Consider the following 20,902-nt stretch of genomic DNA (forward strand, 5'->3'; position numbering starts at 1 on the left):
ACACTGTAGCATCCATCATCCAGACTTTCCGAAATGAGAACAGGTAAGAAATCTACTCTCACTACAAAACTGCAGTACTGCATATCAATACAGTACTCAATGAGTACAGTAGTGCCGTATTGCATGTGGACTGTTCTGTAGGACTGTAAAAATTAAGTATGTTTCAATTATTTGGGAATAATACAGTATTTACAGTATTTTACTATTTTTATTGCAGAACTGAAAGATTACCAACACAAGGTGGACGGGAACGTCTTCTGTCTCCTGAACAGGAAACTGAAATCATGAACATGGTCCTAGAAAATAATTCCATAACATTATGGCAAATACAAAGAAAAATAATAGAAAACAATGAGATATTTCAAAAGTTTTTTTTTTTTACTGTAACTGTATACAGTAAATTCTTCTGTTCTTTTGTATGTAGACCACTGTATGTGCAACTTTGTTTTGGTTGGGATGTACACTGTGTACATTGTTTTTGTGGGAAAAATAAAATACATTTGTTACCGTGTATTTGTGTGTTCTGAGTATAAAAACAATATTCCAAAATATTTTACAACACACGTATGTATGTACTGTCAGTAGTAAGTGTAACACTAAACAAAAAAAGGCCCAAGTAATTATGATGAATGGAGAAGAAGTGTTTTCCATTCATCATAGTGTTTTATGTTGAGCACATCAGTGTTCAACTGGTTCTTATAAATGGCTATTCATATGATGGTTTGTCTGTGTCATCTGAAAACAAAATACCATTTTGAGAAGAGAAAACATTGTTTTGAATGTAAAGTTTCATTTTGCAGGAGAATTGAGGGGTTTTGCCCATTGTGTGTGTGTTTTTTGATTTGTGTGTAGAGTTTTGAGAGTATGAGACAAGCTTTCAGAAAATGTGTGTAAACAATCACATTTGTGTAAACAATCACATTTTTACTGCATATGCTCTTTGCAATTCTAATTTCTTCACAGCATTGTGCTAAAGCAGTACAAGTACAAACTTATTTACAACAAACATAAGAAACACACTTTGGGTAGAGCTGTGCACAACTGTAAACAATATTGCAGTACATATTGGAACTGAATTGGAACATACAACATACTGATTTTGACAACTAGTTCAACATTTTTGTATGTAATGATTCAAGCAATGAAATGAGGACTATTAGTTTCATAAGGAATGACTATTCAGCATTCATAAGTATAGTTCATTTTGACTGACATGACATAAGCAAATGATAATGTTATAAAACAGCAGAGAATTGTATGGAAGCAATTGATGCATGTCCAAAAGCATTTGCAGTTTGTTGGAAGGAATGAGAAACTGCTACTGTGATGTGCACAAATGACTAAATCTTGTGGAGGTTGAACTAACAGTTATGAGAATTTTAATTCTGATCAAACAAATGCACCAAAGCAATTGAGAAAAACTGTAAACTAACCATGTAGTACGGGACATTACCGCTTACCTAATGCAGTAAGAACCAACTCTCCCGAAAAGGGACCTGAACCCTGGACCTCAGATTAAAAGTCTGATGCTCTACCGACCGAGCTATTCGGACACTACAAGCTGGTTTATTCCAGTGCTAAGAATGGTCCACCCAAAAACATTATTTGGTCAGTTGGAGTGCCCATATGGGGCTCCCTTTCGATTAATATATGGTTTACAGCCTAGTGACAAAGTGTACAGTGCAGCAAATAGGTTACAGTCAGTAAATTTACCATACATAATAATGTGAAAAGATTCAGGAGTTCGTACAAATCTTAGTCCGTGTGGGGTGTGTTGATAATAACTCAGGTAGTTAGGATGGCCGAGCGGTCTAAGGCACTGCGTTCAGGTCGCAGTCTCCAATAGAGGTGTGGATTTGAATCCCACTTCTGACAGCACATGCTTTATACAAATTTACATCTTTAACCCTCTATGCCAATTTGAAAAAATCAATAATGCGTTGGACAGTTCTTAACCCGATTTTAGTAATTTCAGCAATCTCCTTAGATGTTTTCTCTGCTTGATGCATGCCAATAATTTGACCCTTCTGAAACAGATTAACATCTTTTCCACGACCACAGGATGTATCTTTCAACATGGTTGTTTAACAAATGAGAAGCTATTCACTGCATCAGTTAGGGTTAAATAACTTGTTGCCAGCTAAAACATAATCACCCATGCAGTAATTATCCAATGGGAGGCTCTTACCTATTTGCTTAGTTAAATCCAGGTGGTGACCTTTTTTTTTGGCCAGGCAGTGTATAAACAAGAGTACGTGAGTTTACAGTTTTTTTCAACTGCTTACACACTAAATATTTGCTTGTCACACAACTTTCTAAACATGTCTTTCAAACACCAGAACCCCACACCAAATCTGCAAAACCATACACTAATTCTCAGTGTCTGACTCAGTTTTCAATTTCCTAAAACACATTTTGCAAAACTCCACACACTATTTTCTACCTAATACACAAAAATCTAACAGGAATTAACATGATTTCCTTTTTCAAACACAACCTATCAAAATGCCACACTAAATCACCAGTTCTTCACTCTCACTCCTCACATGTGCAAACACTCATTACTTTATTGAACACCAGCGAATCATTGGCTTAGCATAGGTCAGATGTCAAGATGTCTGTTTTGAACAATGAATGACAACGCAGAGAGAGCCAGGAGAGTTGGAGGTAGAGGCAGACCACAAGGGGTTCGGGTTCGAGCCCGGAGGAGAGATGAAGCCTAGACACACACCCAACCCCTACCCTCCCCCCAACCAACACACACACACATTTTTTGGTAAAAAATAAAATCATTTGTTTGAAATCAGCTTTTTCATAGATTTCAAGTCGTCAAGTCAACTTTATTTATATAGCGCTTTTTACAATAGACATTGTCTCAAAGCAACTTTACAAAATCCAGGACCAACAGATACGAAAACCCCTGTTGAGCAAGCCGAGGGCGACTGTGGCAAGGAAAAACTCCCTGAAAATTACAGGAAGAAACCTTGAGAGGAACCAGACTCAGCAGGGCCCATCCTTCTTGGGTGGTCTGGAGGATACTTTAAATAAATACACGATTTACACAAAGCATACAAACACAGAATTAAATGATCTAAAAGTTATAACTGGTAATAAATAGATAAATAAATAAATAATAATAGAGTTGTTATTCGCTCTAGTCTTCAATAAAGTCTGTAGTGAGTTCTTGTCATTCTTGGTGCAATTACTCCAGACCCGTCACATCCAGCAGGAGCAGCATCGTTGTCACGGCAGTCTCGACTTTAATCCTTAACCTCGGCGGGTAAACAGGTTTCCATCAGAATGCCTTTGGAGTAAAACAACAAAGAATGTAGTTAATAATGTACAATGCTAGTTAAGTAAAACAGTTTTACAGAGAGTTTTAGACTCCGGCAGCCCTAAATATTACAGCATAACTAAAAGGGAGAGCGAGCAGGTAACAAGGTCATGAAGGCTTTCACAGGACATCAGCGCCCACCTCTCCTACCCAAACGGGAGTGATCGGACAAGAGAGGCAGAACGACAGCAACCCAACATCCCTGATCACCACAAGTTTCTATGACCAAGAACCCCCAAGCTCTGCGCCTTTGTCTATACTAATCAAAAGCCTGAGAAAATAAATATGTTTTCAGTCTAGACTTAAACATTGAGACTGTGTCCGAATCCCGAACAGAGGCAGGAAGATTATTCCAAAGTTGTGGGTAGACGTGTTTGGTTTCTCTCCAACTACATGTGGTTGGATGTTTTTTCTTCTTATGTGCTGTGCAAATATTGTATTCAGAGCAGCAAATGATTTGGAAAAAATAAATATTTTTGGTTTCTATACTGCTTATGTGTGTTGTGAGTATATTTCACCTTGTCTCTGCATGTTTGTATGGAAATAAACATAGAATCCCATGAAAGACAGAAGAGCTTTAGGTTTTAAACAACAGTGTGTACATGATGTATCCAAAATGTCATATTATGACAAAAGTGTTTGCAATGTGAGGTCAATGCTTGCTTTTGAGATGTGTTTATGACATTTTGAATGTCGTGTGTCATTTTGCTGGAGATCTGAGGCATTTTGCATTTTGTGTGAGCAATTGTGGGTTTTGTGTGTAGAGTTTTGAAAAGTAGACACAGAGTTTTGAAAATGTGTGTAAACAGTTGTTAAAAACTGTAAACACGTTGCACCCTCACTTTATAATGCAGCATCAACGCTCTGTTAGTACATTACAATTTGGTGGGTTCCTTGTGAGGGGAATTAGCTCAAATGGTAGAGCGCTCGCTTAGCATGCGGGAGGTAGCGGGATCGATGCACACATTCTCCAGTAACATTATGATTATTTAAGGGCAACACATAATATGAAACCCGTTGCGGCATCGCTTAATGAAACGCAGCATCAAAAATTAGGTCAGGATTCAAGTGAGTCTTTAAGGCAACATAAAATATGTGGGTATTAATATCTAAAACGCATTATTAGGCTACACATAAATAGATTTAAACAGTCCTCTATTTACTACAGTCTGTTTGAAACAGCTGGACGTACAACTACTTGGGGTGGAGAACATGTTACACATACAGTGTGCTATTATTTCAAGCTGATCAAGTACATGCTATTTCACTTAGAAATATCTCACAAAGTACAAATTCTTCAACTTTCTAAATAAACCATGTCGTACGGGACATTACCGCTTACCTAATGCAGTAAGAAGGAACTCGCCCGAACAGGGACTTGAACCCTGGACCCTCAGATTAAAAGTCTGATGCTCTACCAAATGAGCTATTCCTCACAAGGACATGACATAAATTACAAACTTTAACATACCTTGTCCTGTAAAACTTGAATTAATATAAAATGTTTTATACCTGTTTCGGCTCTCTTGAAGGTGATTAGATAAAATTTTAGGTGAAGTATGTTGCTGCTTACACACACACTTTTTTCCTGTATCAATTGCAAGATGGTTTTTCAGTCATTAAAATGTTATGTGCATTTATATGTGGCAAAATAAAAAAATCCATAAAAATCAAATTGAGTTAGCAAAGAACCTTAAATTATACTAAATGGTTCTTCAAGTAGAAACAGTTCTACCAAGAACACCTAAAAAAACCCTTAAGAAACACTTCTTAGTGCTACATACAGTGTATCACAAAAGTGAGTACACCCCTCACATTTCTGCAGATATTTAAGTATATCTTTTCATGGGACAACACTGACAAAATGACACTTTGACACAATGAAAAGTAGTCTGTGTGCAGCTTATATAACAGTGTAAATTTATTCTTCCCTCAAAAAAACTCAATATACAGCCATTAATGTCTAAACCACCGGCAACAAAAGTGAGTACACCCCTTAGTGAAAGTTCCTGAAGTGTCAATATTTTGTGTGGCCACCATTATTTCCCAGAACTGCCTTAACTCTCCTGGGCATGGAGTTTACCAGAGCTTCACAGGTTGCCACTGGAATGCTTTTCCACTCCTCCATGACGACATCACGGAGCTGGCGGATATTCGAGACTTTGCGCTCCTCCACCTTCCGCTTGAGGATGCCCCAAAGATGTTCTATTGGGTTTAGGTCTGGAGACATGCTTGGCCAGTCCATCACCTTTACCCTCAGCCTCTTCAATAAAGCAGTGGTCGTCTTAGAGGTGTGTTTGGGGTCATTATCATGCTGGAACACTGCCCTGCGACCCAGTTTCCGGAGGGAGGGGATCATGCTCTGCTTCAGTATTTCACAGTACATATTGGAGTTCATGTGTCTTTCAATGAAATGTAACTCCCCAACACCTGCTGCACTCATGCAGCCCCAGACCATGGCATTCCCACCACCATGCTTGACTGTAGGCATGACACACTTATCTTTGTACTCCTCACCTGATTGCCGCCACACATGCTTGAGACCATCTGAACCAAACAAATTAATCTTGGTCTCATCAGACCATAGGACATGGTTCCAGTAATCCATGTCCTTTGTTGACATGTCTTCAGCAAACTGTTTGCGGGCTTTCTTGTGTAGAGACTTCAGAAGAGGCTTCCTTCTGGGGTGACAGCCATGCAGACCAATTTGATGTAGTGTGCGGCGTATGGTCTGAGCACTGACAGGCTGACCCCCCACCTTTTCAATCTCTGCAGCAATGCTGACAGCACTCCTGCGCCTATCTTTCAAAGACAGCAGTTGGATGTGACGCTGAGCACGTGCACTCAGCTTCTTTGGACGACCAACTCGAGGTCTGTTCTGAGTGGACCCTGCTCTTTTAAAACGCTGGATAATCTTGGCCACTGTGCTGCAGCCCAGTTTCAGGGTGTTGGCAATCTTCTTGTAGCCTTGGCCATCTTCATGTAGCGCAACAATTCGTCTTTTAGGATCCTCAGAGAGTTCTTTGCCATGAGGTGCCATGTTGGAACTTTCATGACCAGTATGAGAGAGTGTGAGAGCTGTACTACTAAATTGAACACACCTGCTCCCTATGCACACCTGAGACCTAGTAACACTAACAAATCACATGACATTTTGGAGGGAAAATGACAAGCAGTGCTCAATTTGGACATTTAGGGGTGTAGTCTCTTAGGGGTGTACTCACTTTTGTTGCCGGTGGTTTAGACATTAATGGCTGTATATTGAGTTATTTTGAGGGAAGAATAAATTTACACTGTTATATAAGCTGCACACAGACTACTTTTCATTGTGTCAAAGTGTCATTTTGTCAGTGTTGTCCCATGAAAAGATATACTTAAATATCTGCAGAAATGTGAGGGGTGTACTCACTTTTGTGATACACTGTACATCAGTTGTATTCCACACAGGTCAGCATGCGATGAAACTTTGCTCGAAACAGACATCGTTTTACTTTCTAACTGTATTCATATTATGTCATCTAGTGGACAATTGAATAGCCTACAACGAGCACAAACAGGGTTTGAGTTCTTAATGAATAATTATTAATCTTAATAAATAATCCAGTCAGTTAAAAACCCAACAAGAAGGCTGTACCTAATACACTCAGACTAGAGAAAACATGCTAGTGCCGTTACAGTGCTAAGAATGGTCCACCCCAAAAATTTTTTTGGTCAGTTGGAGATTTCATATGGGGCTCCCTTTCGATTGATATATGGTTTACAGCCTAGTGACAAAGTGTACAGTGCAGCAAATGGGTTACAGTCAGTACATTTACAATACATAATAATGTGAAAAGATTAAGCAGTTTATGCAAATATTAGTCCATGTGGGGCGAGGTGGTATTGTTCATACCTTAGCTAGTCAGGATGGCTGAGCGGTCTAAGACGCTGTGTTCAGGTCACAGTCTTCCCTCGAGGTGTGTATTCAAATCCCACTTCTGACAGCTCATACTTTATACAAATTTACATCTTTAACCCTCTACCATACATAATAATGTGAAAAGATACAACAGTTAGTACAAATCTTAGTCCTAGTTAGTCTTAGTTTTTTTATTACAAAAAACATCCTTTACTCTTTGTAAATTTTAATGTACTAACAGAGCGTTGATGCTGCATAGCTTAGGGGTTGATGCTGCATTTTAAGAGGAATGTCGTGAGTTCCAGCTGTTCATCTTTTACGAAGCAGTTTAAGATATACTTTATTTGTCATATATACATATACACATATACAGTTGTACAGTACAATGAAATTCTTTCTCCGCATATCCCAGCTTGTTTGGAAGCAGGGGTCAGAGCGCAGGGTCAGCCATCGTATGTCCCTGGAGCAGAGAGGGTTAAGGGCCTTGCTCTACCCACTAGGCTACCACTGTCCCCATCAGAATGTCACGTACTGCTACTTTAACAAAAAAGTCATTTCAGATAAAACTCCGAGACATTTCAAAATTGAATAATAATAAGTTATTGTGTGTTTGCCAATTAAAAACAAATGAAAAATGTATTTAAACTAGGGCTGTCAAACGATAAAAAATTTTAATCGCGATTAATCTCAGAATTTCATATAGTTAATCGCGATTAATCGCATTAAAAAAAAATCTGTGTAACTGTTATAGAAAACAAGGATTTTTATGTGAAATGTTACAATTAAAATGGTGAACACATTTTATGCTAAATGTACTGATGTTAAAAACTGCTGGGACAAGAGAAAACTGTAAGGGAGTTTTATTCACTCACATACTAGGCAGTAAATGTCAGATTGTAGGTTAGAATTTCTCCATCAGCAAACATTGTAGATCAGCGGTGCTTTAGGTGGGATAAGGCGTAGTTATTGTATCAGACTTGTCTGTGGTTGTATCGTGACGATGGTTTGATGGACGTTTCTACACGAAGTGAGTGTGTTTTGACCCTTTGGGGCTTCCATAGTTCATGAACTAACGTGCTCGACTCAGCTTTCCGGTATTCGGTACAGAAGAAGAAGTTAATTAAGTGTAATAAAGTGTTCTGCTCCCGACAACTTGTGAATATAGCGTGTATTTATTTCTTTATTATGCAAGTGCATCACTACCACGATCGGTTACATTATGTTAACAAACCGCAAATGAAAAACGGTGGCAAGTCCGACATTAAAACGTTTGTTCTACCAGTCAAGTGTCAACATGAACTAGAATTTGCGTTAATGGCACTAATTTTTTTAATCGCGTTAAATTGAGGTCGCGTTAATGCGTTATTATCGCGTTAACTTCGACAGCCCTAATTTAAACAAAACGATTTGAGTGAATATAGAGCGTAAATGTCATTGTAACACTGAACAGACTGAACGTATTTTTGATGCTGCGTTTCACTGAGCAATGACGCATCGACTTTCGTATTACGTGTTGTCTGTGAATGATTATGTGATAATGCTTCTGCACTGGAGAATGCGGGCATCGATCCTGTTACCTCTTGCATTTTAAAGGGGATGTCGTGAGTTTTAGCTGTTGATCTTTTACAAAGCAGTTCACCAGATAAAAAACCATCAAAAAGTCACTTACCGCTACTTTAACAAAAAAGTCATTTCAGATAAAACCTCAGAGACATTTCAAAATTGGAGAATTATAAGTTATTGTGTGTTTGTGTAATGTTTTATGTTAATTCATAACTAGTAAATAAGTTGTTCTTATTTGTTTTGTATATAATGTTCTGGTTGTTTTATGCTGTTTAAAGCAAAGTGTATGTATAGCCCACGTTTGATTTATGTTTAAGCCAATCAGCATGAAGGGTCACAGGTCAGGAAAAGAGCGGGAGAAAGTGGGTGGAAAAAGAAGAAAAAAGTGGAGAAAATAGCGACGTGAAACAAGTGTCATGTAAGCGGGTAAAACACCTGTTTAGGATCTCTGTTGATGTGTAAAGACAAACGGACAGTGAGTCTTATATTAACATCTTGCAGTCGATTAGTGACATTGTTTATGCTGTATCAGCCGTGAACTTCGTCTCTTGAGTTTTCACGCATGGACATTGAAGGCAGTACGCTTCCTCAGCAACTGTGACGATTACAGTGGATTAAAAGCATCGGATAAACTCTGATTGTTTCATCCAAGATCAAAAGGGAAAAGACTGGTGGATTTGTTTCTGTTTCATCCATGTAAACAAAGAACGTGGACAGCTCCACCACAACCGACCAAATATACACTATATTGCCAAAAGTATTCGCGCGTCTGCCTTCACATGCATATGAACTGACGTCCCATTCTTAATCCATAGGGTTTAATATGATGTCGGCCCCCCTTTGCAGCTATAAAAGCTTCAACTCTTCTGGGAAGGCTTTCCACAAGGTTTAGGAGTGTGTTTATGGGAATTTTTGACCGTTCTTCCAGAACAGCATTTGTGAAGTCAGACACTGATGTTGGACGAGAAGGTCTGGCTTACGGTCTCCGCTCTAATTCATCCCAAAGGTGTTCTATCGGGTTGAGGTCAGGACTCTGTGCAGGCCAGTCAAGTTCTTCCACACCAAACTGGCTCATCCATGTCTTTATGGAGCTTGTGCTTTGTGCACTGGTGCACAGTCATGTTAGAACAGGAAGGGGCCATCCCCAAACTGTTCCCACAAAGTTGGGAGCATAAAATTGTCCAAAATCTCTTGGTGTGCTGAAGCATTAAGAGGAACTAAGGAACTAATTTCACTGGAACTAAGGGGCCGAGCCCAACTCCTGAGAAACAACCGCACACCATAATCCACCCTCCACCACACTTTACACTCGGCACAATGCAGTCAGACAAGTACCGTTCTCCTGGCAACCACCAAACCCAGACTCGTCCATCGGATCGCCAGACGGAGAAGCGTGATTCGTCACTCACGTCTGTATTAAGGTTCAGGTGATGGAGCGCTGCAGTCACATCAGCTTATAAAACGTCTTGATTGAAAGTAGAATAATTTAGATTCATTCTGACCTCAGTTTTTAGGTCCTAGAGAAAAATAGCGACTTAAAACATAATGATTCCTATTATTCAGGATAATAATCAGGATAATAATGATCTAACAGGTGAAACGGATGAAACGCAGCGTGAAAAACGTCTGGATTATTCAGTCGACTGACTCGTCAAGCCGATCCACAAAATATTGCTGATCTCCATCAGTCCAGAGTTTCTCCAACATTACATGGAAGCAAACATCAGTCACTGATATGCTCACCTATGATCCAGCTGCTAAAATTCTACAGGTGCCTGTAGAATAAAAACACAGATTAACGATTACTCACAATACACGTGATCTGAGCTACATGCTAACACAGTCTCTCAGCTAAATCCATTGAGGTCTGTTCCTATCTGTTTGGACTGACCTGGACTTAGTTCTTGAGGCTCTCTGGAAACCAGTGGTGCTCCAGGATCTTCTCGAGGCTGGGCCGCTTCTTTGGATTCTTGCTCAGGCAGCTCCTGATCAGATGACGGCAGGCTTTGGGTACAGTAATCGGTTCAGATCAAAATCCTGATGGAAACTGTGTGTACACAAGTCTAAATGTGAACGTCCTGCATCTTCTTACCCTTAGACACACCAAGTTTGAACTTCAGGTGTCCAGCAGTGATCTCCCTCTCGTTCCAGAACGGCATCTCTCCACACACTAAAACGAACAGTAAGATCCCCAGACTCCAGACTGTTGCAGGGCAGCCATGATACTTACCTCGCTTGAACCATTCAGGTGGGGCGTATAACAAGGTGCCTGAGTAAAAGTGAGAGAGATCAGTGAGGGTCACACACAGCTTTCATCTGTGTCTCATAACTACTGACCTCTGAGGTACAATTACCTGAAAATCCCCTGTAGGGGCTCGACTTGAGCAAGTCCCCACACCCAAAATCAATGAGCTTCACTTCTAATCTGTCCAAACACACCAGCAGGTTCCCCTCCTTGATGTCTCGGTGAAGAACCCCGCGATCCTGGCAGTGACGTGCAGCGAGAACCACCTGCCGCATGATGATCTGAGCCAGACGTTCAGGAAGGGCGTCGTCTCTGCGGTACTCGAAGAGGTTCATGCAGAGGACGGGTCGCTCCAGGATTAGGAAGTAACACTCTGGAGTGTCGAACCATTCCAGAAGCTCTAGGACGTGTTCACAGCGAGGTGGCTCGGACGCCATCAGCATTAACGCCACCTCTTTTGGGAGGCTGTTCTTCTCTCCAGGCTAAAATATAAGCAGACATGGTTAGAGTGGGATTGGAACCAATAGTCAACAGGCCTAGTGGCATGATAGATAGATAGATAGATAGATAGATAGATAGATAGATAGATAGATAGATAGATAGATAGATAGATAGGCAGACAGACAGACAGACAGACAGACAGACAGACAGACAGACAGACAGACAGACAGACAGATTGATTAGATGTATTGTGGGCTGTTGTAGTCTAGTGGTTAAGGTTTTGGACTAATAATCAAAAGGTCGCTGGTTCAAGCCCCATCACTGCCACGTAGCCACTGCTGGGCCCTTGAGTAAGGCCCCTAACCCTCAATAGCTCAGACTGTATTCTGTCACTGTACTGTAAGTCACTTTGGATAAAAGCGTCCGCTAAGTGCTGTAAATGTAATCTGTATCTGGAGCCTGACTCAGTGAGGTGTGTTAGTTAATGTTAGAAAAGTTTATGGACACCTAGTTTTGGTCAACATTTGTTTTTTTATCTTTACATGCAGAACTTCATGAATAAAATCATAAAGGAATATTATGGGAACAGACTTTACAGCTCGACCAACCGTAACCGAGAGGCTGAACAGAAGCGCTCGCTTTTTAACTACAGGTTTGATGAGATGTAAAGTCGTTGTGTACGTTCAGCGATGCAGCTTGTAATGATGAACGCTTCCTGTGTGGCACTGAGCAGAGCCGAATAAATATTTCACCTCTTGTCCATCAATCTTCCGGAGTCCTGCGAAAACCGAACCACAGCCGCCTTTCCCCAGGAGCTTTCCCACTCGGTACCGTCTATCAAAGTCCTCTGTAAAACAGTTAAAGTCCTCTGTATAAAGTTTACTTTTCTCAGTTATTAATGAAGCAGTAAAGAAGATTCGTTCTATAAAAGCTGTGAGGCTGGACAGAACTTTAGAAGATCCTACGTAAACTTTAGAACGCCACGTCATTTTATGTGGCCCGCGTGAGCTTAAAAGACATCTGGCTGACCTGTGTGGATGAAGTAGCTGGAGAACGTGCTCAGTTCCTGCTCCAGGCTTTCTCTGATATGTGGCGTCCGTCGGACCCTAGCTCCGGCAATCTCGACTTAAAAGAGGTATTTTGTGTTAGTGTTATCACTTTACATCTTACACACAATCACAGAGTAAATCTTTATTAGAAATGAGTTCTAAATCAAACCTGAACTGGATCCTTCACTCAAAACTTCAATCTATTACATTTAATATTTCATTCCGAATAAAAACGCTTCTAGTCGTCGTGCTGTATCGTACTCACCACTGTGCAGTAGAGACGCATCGGAGAAGGAATCGTACTCGGCAGCAGGTTCGAGTACAACCTCACCAACAGTAGAGAAGATTCGTTCTATAAAAGCTGTGAATCTGGTCAGAACTTTAGAAGGAGAGCTGCTCCTCTGGACTGAAGTCTTGCTCTTATCACCAGCTACAGTTTACACAAACATCATTAAATCACTGTTAGTAACTGATCTCCAACACGTCAGATGTAGAACAACTGTATGGAACACGTGTGTCAAACTTAAATCTGACCGCCACGTCATTTTATGTGGCCCGTGTGAGCTTAAAAGACGTCTGATTGTCTTAAAATACTCTGTAAAATCCTACATAAACTGCATCTCCCACAATGCATGTGGATTTTGTGACCCGCAACGTGACCGCATCCCGCCACTAGATGGCGGTGTTTCTACACCAGCGTTTAACTGAGGCGGTTTTCCAACAAGTGATGCTGAGAAATATTTACACATAAGCCCAAAACTAAAGCAGAAGGAGGAAATGTACTTGCATGTCTTTGGACTGTGGGAGGAAACCGGAGCACCCGGGGGAAACCCACGTGGACACGCGGAGAACATGCAAACTCCACACAGAAAGGACCCCGGACCGCCCCACCTGGGGATCAAACCCAGGACCTTCTTGCTGTGAGGCGACAGTGCTACCCAACGAGCCACCGTGCCGACCTCTTTTGTGTTATGAGGCGTGTCTGTGGTAAAGGAGGCCAATATAAATAAAGATATACACCAAACACAGAATTTATCCTCCAAGAAAAACAACAAACTGTCCAAGAATTAAAAGGCAGAGAGCAATTGCCCATTGCCCATTGTTGTAGCCTAGTGGTTAAGGTACTGGACTAGTAATCAGAAGGTTGCTGGTTTGAGTCCCACCAATGCCAGGATGCTGCTGTTGGGCCCTTGAGCAAGACCCTTAACTCTCAATTGCTCAGACTGTATACTGTCCCAGTACTGTAAGTCGCTTTGGATAAAAGCATCTAATAAATGCTAATAATGTAAAAGTAAATGCAGTCACAGCAGGATACGTTACAATCGGCACTTTGAGGGCCACCATGATGCTGATGTGGCCCTCGGTGAAAATGAGTTTGACACCCCGGTATAGAGCTTTAAAGAGTCTTAAATACTTAAAAGGTATTTTGTGTTAGTATTATCACTTTACATCTTACACACAATCACAGAGTAAATCTTTATTAAAAACGAGTTCTAAATCAAACCTGAAATGGATCCTTCACTCAAAACTATTACTATCTATTATTATCTATTACATTTAATATTTCATTCTGAATAAAAACGCTTCTAGTGGTCACACTGTATCGTACTCACCACTGTGCAGTAGAGACGCATTGGAGAAGGAATCATACTTTGCAGCAGATTCGAGTACAATCTCGCCAGGACTCATCTCAGCTGTACAGAGGCAGGGTCAGAAGTGGATGGTCAGGGGTACGAGGTTTAGGGTGGAGCAGGAATTAATCAGAAAGAGGAAGAAAGGTGGAACAGATGATTAAACAATAAAAGTGTTCTCATTAGAGCCTGACCGGGGTCCTGAACCCACCTGAGGATCCAAAGACTGATTTTAGACGTAGCGAGTCTCTCTCGGCGTGTTTAGATCCTCGAGATTCAGAGCTACTGAATCCTTCCTGCTTTGCTTTTAAATCCACCACCTTGTTTAACTGGGATGTGATGGAAATCGACTTCAGAGTTTCACCGGACGATGATGATGACGACAGCTTCCTGTCCGGCTCCTGTCGAACACACAATACAGACGAGGTGCACTGAGATATTATTATTATTATTATTATTATTATTAATGTTTTTAAAGCTGGAAAATCCATCGATGTCACAAAATGAACAAACGAGATGAAATGACAGTGTTTAGAAGGTGAGCGCTGGATTGTGAGACATTTTCTGACATTTATTTTCCTTTTCTCTGCATTTAAATGTAAAAGAATCTTAGCAAAACAGTCATGATTGGACGTTTTGACTGTGTGCGATCTGTAAAGTGTTAGTGATGCTCTAAAGAGGTTTATGAGAGTAAAACAGAATTAAAATAGAGTCACCTCGGCCTCGGAGTCGTCTCTTCTGTTATCATCAGTTTTAACGACGATGTTCTAAATAGTTCTGATCCAGGCCTCTCTTCTCTCCTCTGAATCAGCCTGTAATACACATTTCCTACACACACACACACACACACATGTAAACATGTACACAACACGTGCTCTATCATAAATACCTCATAAATATAGAATTATAATGAATGTTCATGGCTGATGGTGAACTTGACTCACTTTGTAGGTGAAACCACCTTAAAGCAGAAACGGCGTCCGATGCTCTTATAGTGTTCAGCCGTGCACAGACGTAGATCCTCCATCACCACAGTGGGGTTCTGCTGGGGGGCAAATAGTTTATCAAACATCTTTACCTCCAAAATACCAGTTTAAATCAAAGCACAAGCAAAACGACTCAAACTTTAGCAAACGAGTCCTTTTAACGTCATGTTTTACACACTTCCATTAATGACAAAAACGATAGTTACCGTGCCGCCCCCTTTTTTATATATACAGCGGTACCTTGTAACTCAACATTTCCCTTAAACTCAACATGTATAGTTTGTTTTTTAAAAGAATTATTTATTTAATTTTAAATGAACAATAAACAGCCGCTTTGTTCAGCAGTAAAACCTCATCAGCGTGTGAATCTGAGCTGAATCTGCATTAGTGTGGAAGAAGCGTCAGATCCAGTGTTACAGCTCCACATGTACAGTGTATCACAAAAGTGAGTACACCGCTCACATTTCTGCAGATATTTAAGTATATCTTTTCATGGGACAACACTGACAAAATGACACTTTGACACAATGAAAAGTAGTCTGTGTGCAGCTTATATAACAGTGTAAATTTATTCTTCCCTCAAAATAACTCAATATACAGCCATTAATGTCTAAACCACCGGCAACAAAAGTGAGTACACCCCTAAGAGACTACACCACTAAATGTCAAAATTGAGCACTGCTTGTCATTTTCCCTCCAAAATGTCATGTGATTTGTTAGTGTTACTAGGTCTCAGGTGTGCATAGGGAGCAGGTGTGTTCAATTTAGTAGTACAGCTCTCACACTCTCTCATACTGGTCACTGAAAGTTCCAACATGGCACCTCATGGCAAAGAACTCTCTGAGGATCTTAAAAGATGAATTGTTGCGCTACATGAAGATGGCCAAGGCTACAAGAAGATTGCCAACACCCTGAAACTGAGCTGCAGCACAGTGGCCAAGATCATCCAGCGTTTTAAAAGAGCAGGGTCCACTCAGAACAGACCTCGCGTCGGTCGTCCAAAGAAGCTGAGTGCACGTGCTCAGCGTCACATCCAACTGCTGTCTTTGAAAGATAGGCGCAGGAGTGCTGTCAGCATTGCTGCAGAGATTGAAAAGGTGGGGGCTCAGCCTGTCAGTGCTCGGACCATACGCCGCACACTACATCAAATTGGTCTGCATGGCTGTCACCCCAGAAGGAAGCCTCTTCTGAAGTCTCTACACAAGAAAGCCTGCAAACAGTTTGCTGAAGACATGTCAACAAAGGACATGGATTACTGGAACCATGTCCTATGGTCTGATGAGACCAAGATTAATTTGTTTGGTTCAGATGGTCTCAAGCATGTGTGGCGGCAATCAGGTGAGGAGTACAAAGATAAGTGTGTCATGCCTACAGTCAAGCATGGTGGTGGGAATGCCATGGTCTTGGGCTGCATGAGTGCAGCAGGTGTTGGGGAGTTACATTTCATTGAGGGACACATGAACTCCAATATGTACTGTGAAATACTGAAGCAGAGCATGATCCCCTCCCTCCGGAAACTGGGTCGCAGGGCAGTGTTCCAGCATGATAATGACCCCAAACACACCTCTAAGACGACCACTGCTTAATTGAAGAGGCTGAAGGTAAAGGTGATGGAATGGCCAAGCATGTCTCCAGACCTAAACCCAATAGAACATCTTTGGGGCATCCTCAAGCGGAAGGTGGAGGAGCGCAAAGTCTCGAATATCCGCCAGCTCCGTGATGTCGTCATGGAGGAGTGGAAAAGCATTCCAGTGGCAACCTGTGAAGCTCTGGTAAACTCCATGCCCAGGAGAGTTAAGGCAGTTCTGGGAAATAATGGTGGCCACACAAAATATTGACACTTCAGGAACTTTCACTAAGGGGTGTACTCACTTTTGTTGCCGGTGGTTTAGACATTAATGGCTGTATATTGAGTTATTTTGAGGGAAGAATAAATTTACACTGTTATATAAGCTGCACACAGACTACTTTTCATTGTGTCAGAGTGTCATTTTGTCAGTGTTGTCCCATGAAAAGATATACTTAAATATCTGCAGAAATGTGAGAGGTGTACTCACTTTTGTGATACACTGTATATGTTTATCTGGATTGTCCTTCCTGTTTCACTTGTAAACTTGTGTTACAGCCCGAGCTTCTGAGAAATGGTGAGAATCAGAATCAGCTTCTCCCAGAGTCTAAAACACTTTTGGTTCAAAATAAAGCTTAACGTGGTTTAATGTAGTAAAAGAAGGAGACAGGAGCACTAAACTTCTCTTCATTATTACTGCTCAAAAGTTCCTCCACTAATCAAATTCCTCACTCGCTGTTTTACTACAATAATCACGTTAAGTTTTGTGCACCGCCGTCACACTTCATAGGAAATAACGGCACAGCGGCACAAAAGCGGTTTTGTCCCTTCTCAAGTGAATGCGCCAGTGCTGAAGGGAATACGGTATTCCAACATCAAGCATCTCCAGCATAAAGAAGCGTCAGAGAACAATAAAGAATTAAAGCTAAAGTACAGCTTTTATTGTATTTTTATTGATGGTTAACTGTTTGTAATTGTATTTCAGTGTTTAATATTAGATTTGTGTTATTTTCAGTGTTTAAGTGTCAAAAACAACCTCATTATTTTACATGAGACAAAAATATCTGCAGCTCTACGGGACCATGGATGCATTAACAGGTTTCCCAAACATCCTTATGAAGAAAAATAATCTTTAAAACTCAACACCGCTCCCAGAACCAACTGACGTCAAGTTACAAGGTGCTGCTGTATATACAGTGTATCACAAAAGTGAGTACACCCCTCACATGTCTGCAGATATTTAAGTATATCTTTTCATGGGACAACACTGACAAAATGACACTTTGACACAATGAAAAGTAGTCTGTGTGCAGCTTATATAACAGTGTAAATTTATTCATCCCTCAAAATAACTCAATATAATGCCATTAATGTCTAAACCACCGGCAACAAAAGTGAGTACACCCCTAAGTGAAAGTTCCTGAAGTGTCAATATTTTGTGTGGCCACCATTATTTCCCAGAACTGCCTTGACTCTCCTGGGCATGGAGTTTACCAGAGCTTCACAGGTTGCCACTGGAATGCTTTTCCACTCCTCCATGACGACATCACGGAGCTGGCGGATATTCGAGACTTTGCGCTCCTCCACCTTCCGCTTGAGGATGCCCCAAAGATGTTCTATTGGGTTTAGGTCTGGAGACATGCTTGGCCAGTCCATCACCTTTACCCTCAGCCTCTTCAATAAAGCAGTGGTCGTCTTAGAGGTGTGTTTGGGGTCATTATCATGCTGGAACACTGCCCTGCGACCCAGTTTCCGGAGGGAGGGGATCATGCTCTGCTTCAGTATTTCACAGTACATATTGGAGTTCATGTGTCCCTCAATAAAATGTAACTCCCCAACACCTGCTGCACTCATGCAGCCCCAGACCATGGCATTCCCACCACCATGCTTGACTGTAGGCATGACACACTTATCTTTGTACTCCTCACCTGATTGCCGCCACATATGCTTGAGACCATCTGAACCAAACAAATTAATCTTGGTCTCATCAGAGGTTCCAGTAATCCATGTCCTTTGTTGACATGTCTTCAGCAAACTGTTTGCGGGCTTTCTTGTGTAGAGACTTCAGAAGAGGCTTCCTTCTGGGGTGACAGCCATGCAGACCAATTTGATGTAGTGTGCGGCGTATGGTCTGAGCACTGACAGGCTGACCCCCCCACCTTTTCAATCTCTGCAGCAATGCTGACAGCACTCCTGCGCCTATCTTTCAAAGACAGCAGTTGGATGTGACGCTGAGCACGTGCACTCAGCTTCTTTAAACAACCAACGCGAGGTCTGTTCTGAGGACCCTGCTCTTTTAAAACGCTGGATGATCTTGGCCACTATCCTGCAGCTCAGTTTCAGGGTGTTGGCAATCTTCTTGTAGCCTTGGCCATCTTCATGTAGCGCAACAATTCGTCTTTTAAGATCCTCAGAGAGTTCTTTGCCATGAGGTGCCATGTTGGAACTTTCAGTGACCAGTATGAGAGAGTGTGAGAGCTGTACTACTAAATTGAACACACCTGCTCCCTATGCACACCTGAGACCTAGTAACACTAACAAATCACATGACATTTTGGAGGGAAAATGACAAGCAGTGCTCAATTTGGACATTTAGGGGTGTAGTCTCTTAGGGGTGTACTCACTTTTGTTGCCGGTGGTTTAGACATTAATGGCTGTATATTGACTTATTTTGAGGGAAGAATAACTTTACACTATTATATAAGCTGCACACAGACTACTTTTCATTGTGTCAAAGTGTCATTTTGTCAGTGTTGTCCCATGAAAAGATATACTTAAATATCTGCAGAAATGTGAGGGGTGTACTCACTTTTGTGATACACTGTATATATTTTCATGGGTTAGAACACACAGCTTAGGTTAAATACAATCTCTAATATTTCAGCTGCCAGTGCTTCCATCATCATATTCACTCCTGCTGGATCATTTGAACTGGACCATTACTACTGAAAAGCAGCTGAAAAAGCTCGAGTTTACTGCAGATAAAGCATTTTATTTGATGTAAAGGACACGTTACAGACCTCAGACTTCTTCTGGTACATGAGCTGGTTGTTTTGGATCAGGAACCAGCGCCTGAAGAAAAGAAATAATAGAAATAAAACAACGGCGTGATGGATTTAATACATTTGAACTTGTAAATAATACAATAATTTAATAATAGATCAGATTTAAATCCTCGTGTTTTCTGATTTAACACGACATTGATCAGTCCGAGTCAGTACAGTTGTAGGAAATATGTAGGACATGATCACTATGATGATTAGAGGTGATTAATTTGTACTTCTCTCATCATCTGCTCTCACTCTCTACAGACCTGTTCCATGTTTTGAAGACGTTACTGCCCCTCTTGAACAAATATCCCTCCATAATGATCTGCTTCTTGGCCTCCACGCCGCCCTTTGATTCGGTTTCTCCAGCACAAACATCCTGAAAGGGCTGAGGATGAGCTCGATTGTGCGGCCAGCGCCGACACGGGATACCCAGAAAGCGCTGCATTCGAGCGGGACGGTGGGTAGCACATCTCTTCTGTTCAGGAGCCATGATGAGAGTGATGTGCACACACTGAAGGTTAAACTAAACTGAGCTCTCGTTCCATAAGTACTCACTGTTAGAAACCTCAGTGCCATCAGAATGATGATGTCACAATGGCACAAGGAGGCAGAGTGCAGAGGGCTGAGGTGTAACGTCACCATGGTAACGGTGTACCTCTATATTACCAAATATGGACGTGTCTGAACTTTATCATTTGTTTATTTATCATTATGTTACTAAAATGATTTTACACCCCCCCAACACAAATGTATTGTAATTAATAATTACTGTAACTTTACACTATATGCTTATTAAGTACATTTAAATGTATTCATTCTTTTCTTGAAGGAATAAATGAAAATTAATAATAAATGAAAAAAATGAAATATCACAGTAAATCATTTATTGTAAAATACAGTTCCAAATCAGAAAAAGTTGGGACACTATAGAAAATGTAAATAAAATAAAAATAGAGTTTCTTACATTGTTTGTTATAATTGTGGTTATATCAGCTATTGTTGAGTGGTGGTTCTTGATGCCGTCTGAGGGATGGAAGATCACGGGCGTTCAGATTAAACTTGCACTCTTGGCCTTTACACTGAAATTCCTCCTGATTCCTTGAAAGGTTTAATGATTATATGCACTGTAGAGGGAGAA

The 20,902-nt window shown here is 41.0% G+C and overlaps 1 protein-coding gene across 1 annotated transcript; it reads right to left on the reverse strand.

The window, feature by feature from the left end:
- Positions 1-2,830: 2,830 nt before the first annotated feature.
- On the reverse strand, positions 2,831-20,264 carry LOC134321641 (uncharacterized). Its single transcript, XM_063003440.1, has 13 exons — positions 20,028-20,264; positions 19,735-19,786; positions 15,106-15,203; positions 14,950-14,989; positions 14,373-14,562; positions 12,796-12,960; positions 12,511-12,606; positions 12,234-12,328; positions 11,150-11,522; positions 10,888-11,064; positions 10,687-10,799; positions 10,539-10,570; positions 2,831-3,304 (listed from the first exon to the last, which is right to left on the reverse strand). The coding sequence occupies exons 1-11, from the start codon at positions 20,252-20,254 to the stop codon at positions 10,693-10,695; spliced, it is 1,620 nt and encodes a 539-aa protein (XP_062859510.1). The 5' UTR covers positions 20,255-20,264; the 3' UTR covers positions 2,831-3,304; positions 10,539-10,570; positions 10,687-10,692.
- Positions 20,265-20,902: the final 638 nt, after the last annotated feature.

Source organism: Trichomycterus rosablanca, chromosome 10, assembly GCF_030014385.1.
Source record: "Trichomycterus rosablanca isolate fTriRos1 chromosome 10, fTriRos1.hap1, whole genome shotgun sequence".
NCBI classification, from domain to species: Eukaryota; Metazoa; Chordata; class Actinopteri; order Siluriformes; family Trichomycteridae; genus Trichomycterus; species Trichomycterus rosablanca.

Excerpts from the sequence above, each read along its gene's own strand:
- LOC134321641 (XM_063003440.1), bottom strand. The coding sequence starts at position 20,254 with ATGGCTCCTGAACAGAAGAGATGTGCTACCCACCGTCCCGCTCGAATG. Across the intron at positions 15,204-19,734 it reads TGTACCAGAAGAAGTCTGAG|AACCCCACTGTGGTGATGGA; the intron begins GTCTGTAACGTG and ends GCCCCCCAGCAG. Across the intron at positions 12,329-12,510 it reads CAGCTACTTCATCCACACAG|AGGACTTTGATAGACGGTAC; the intron begins GTCAGCCAGATG and ends ACTGTTTTACAG.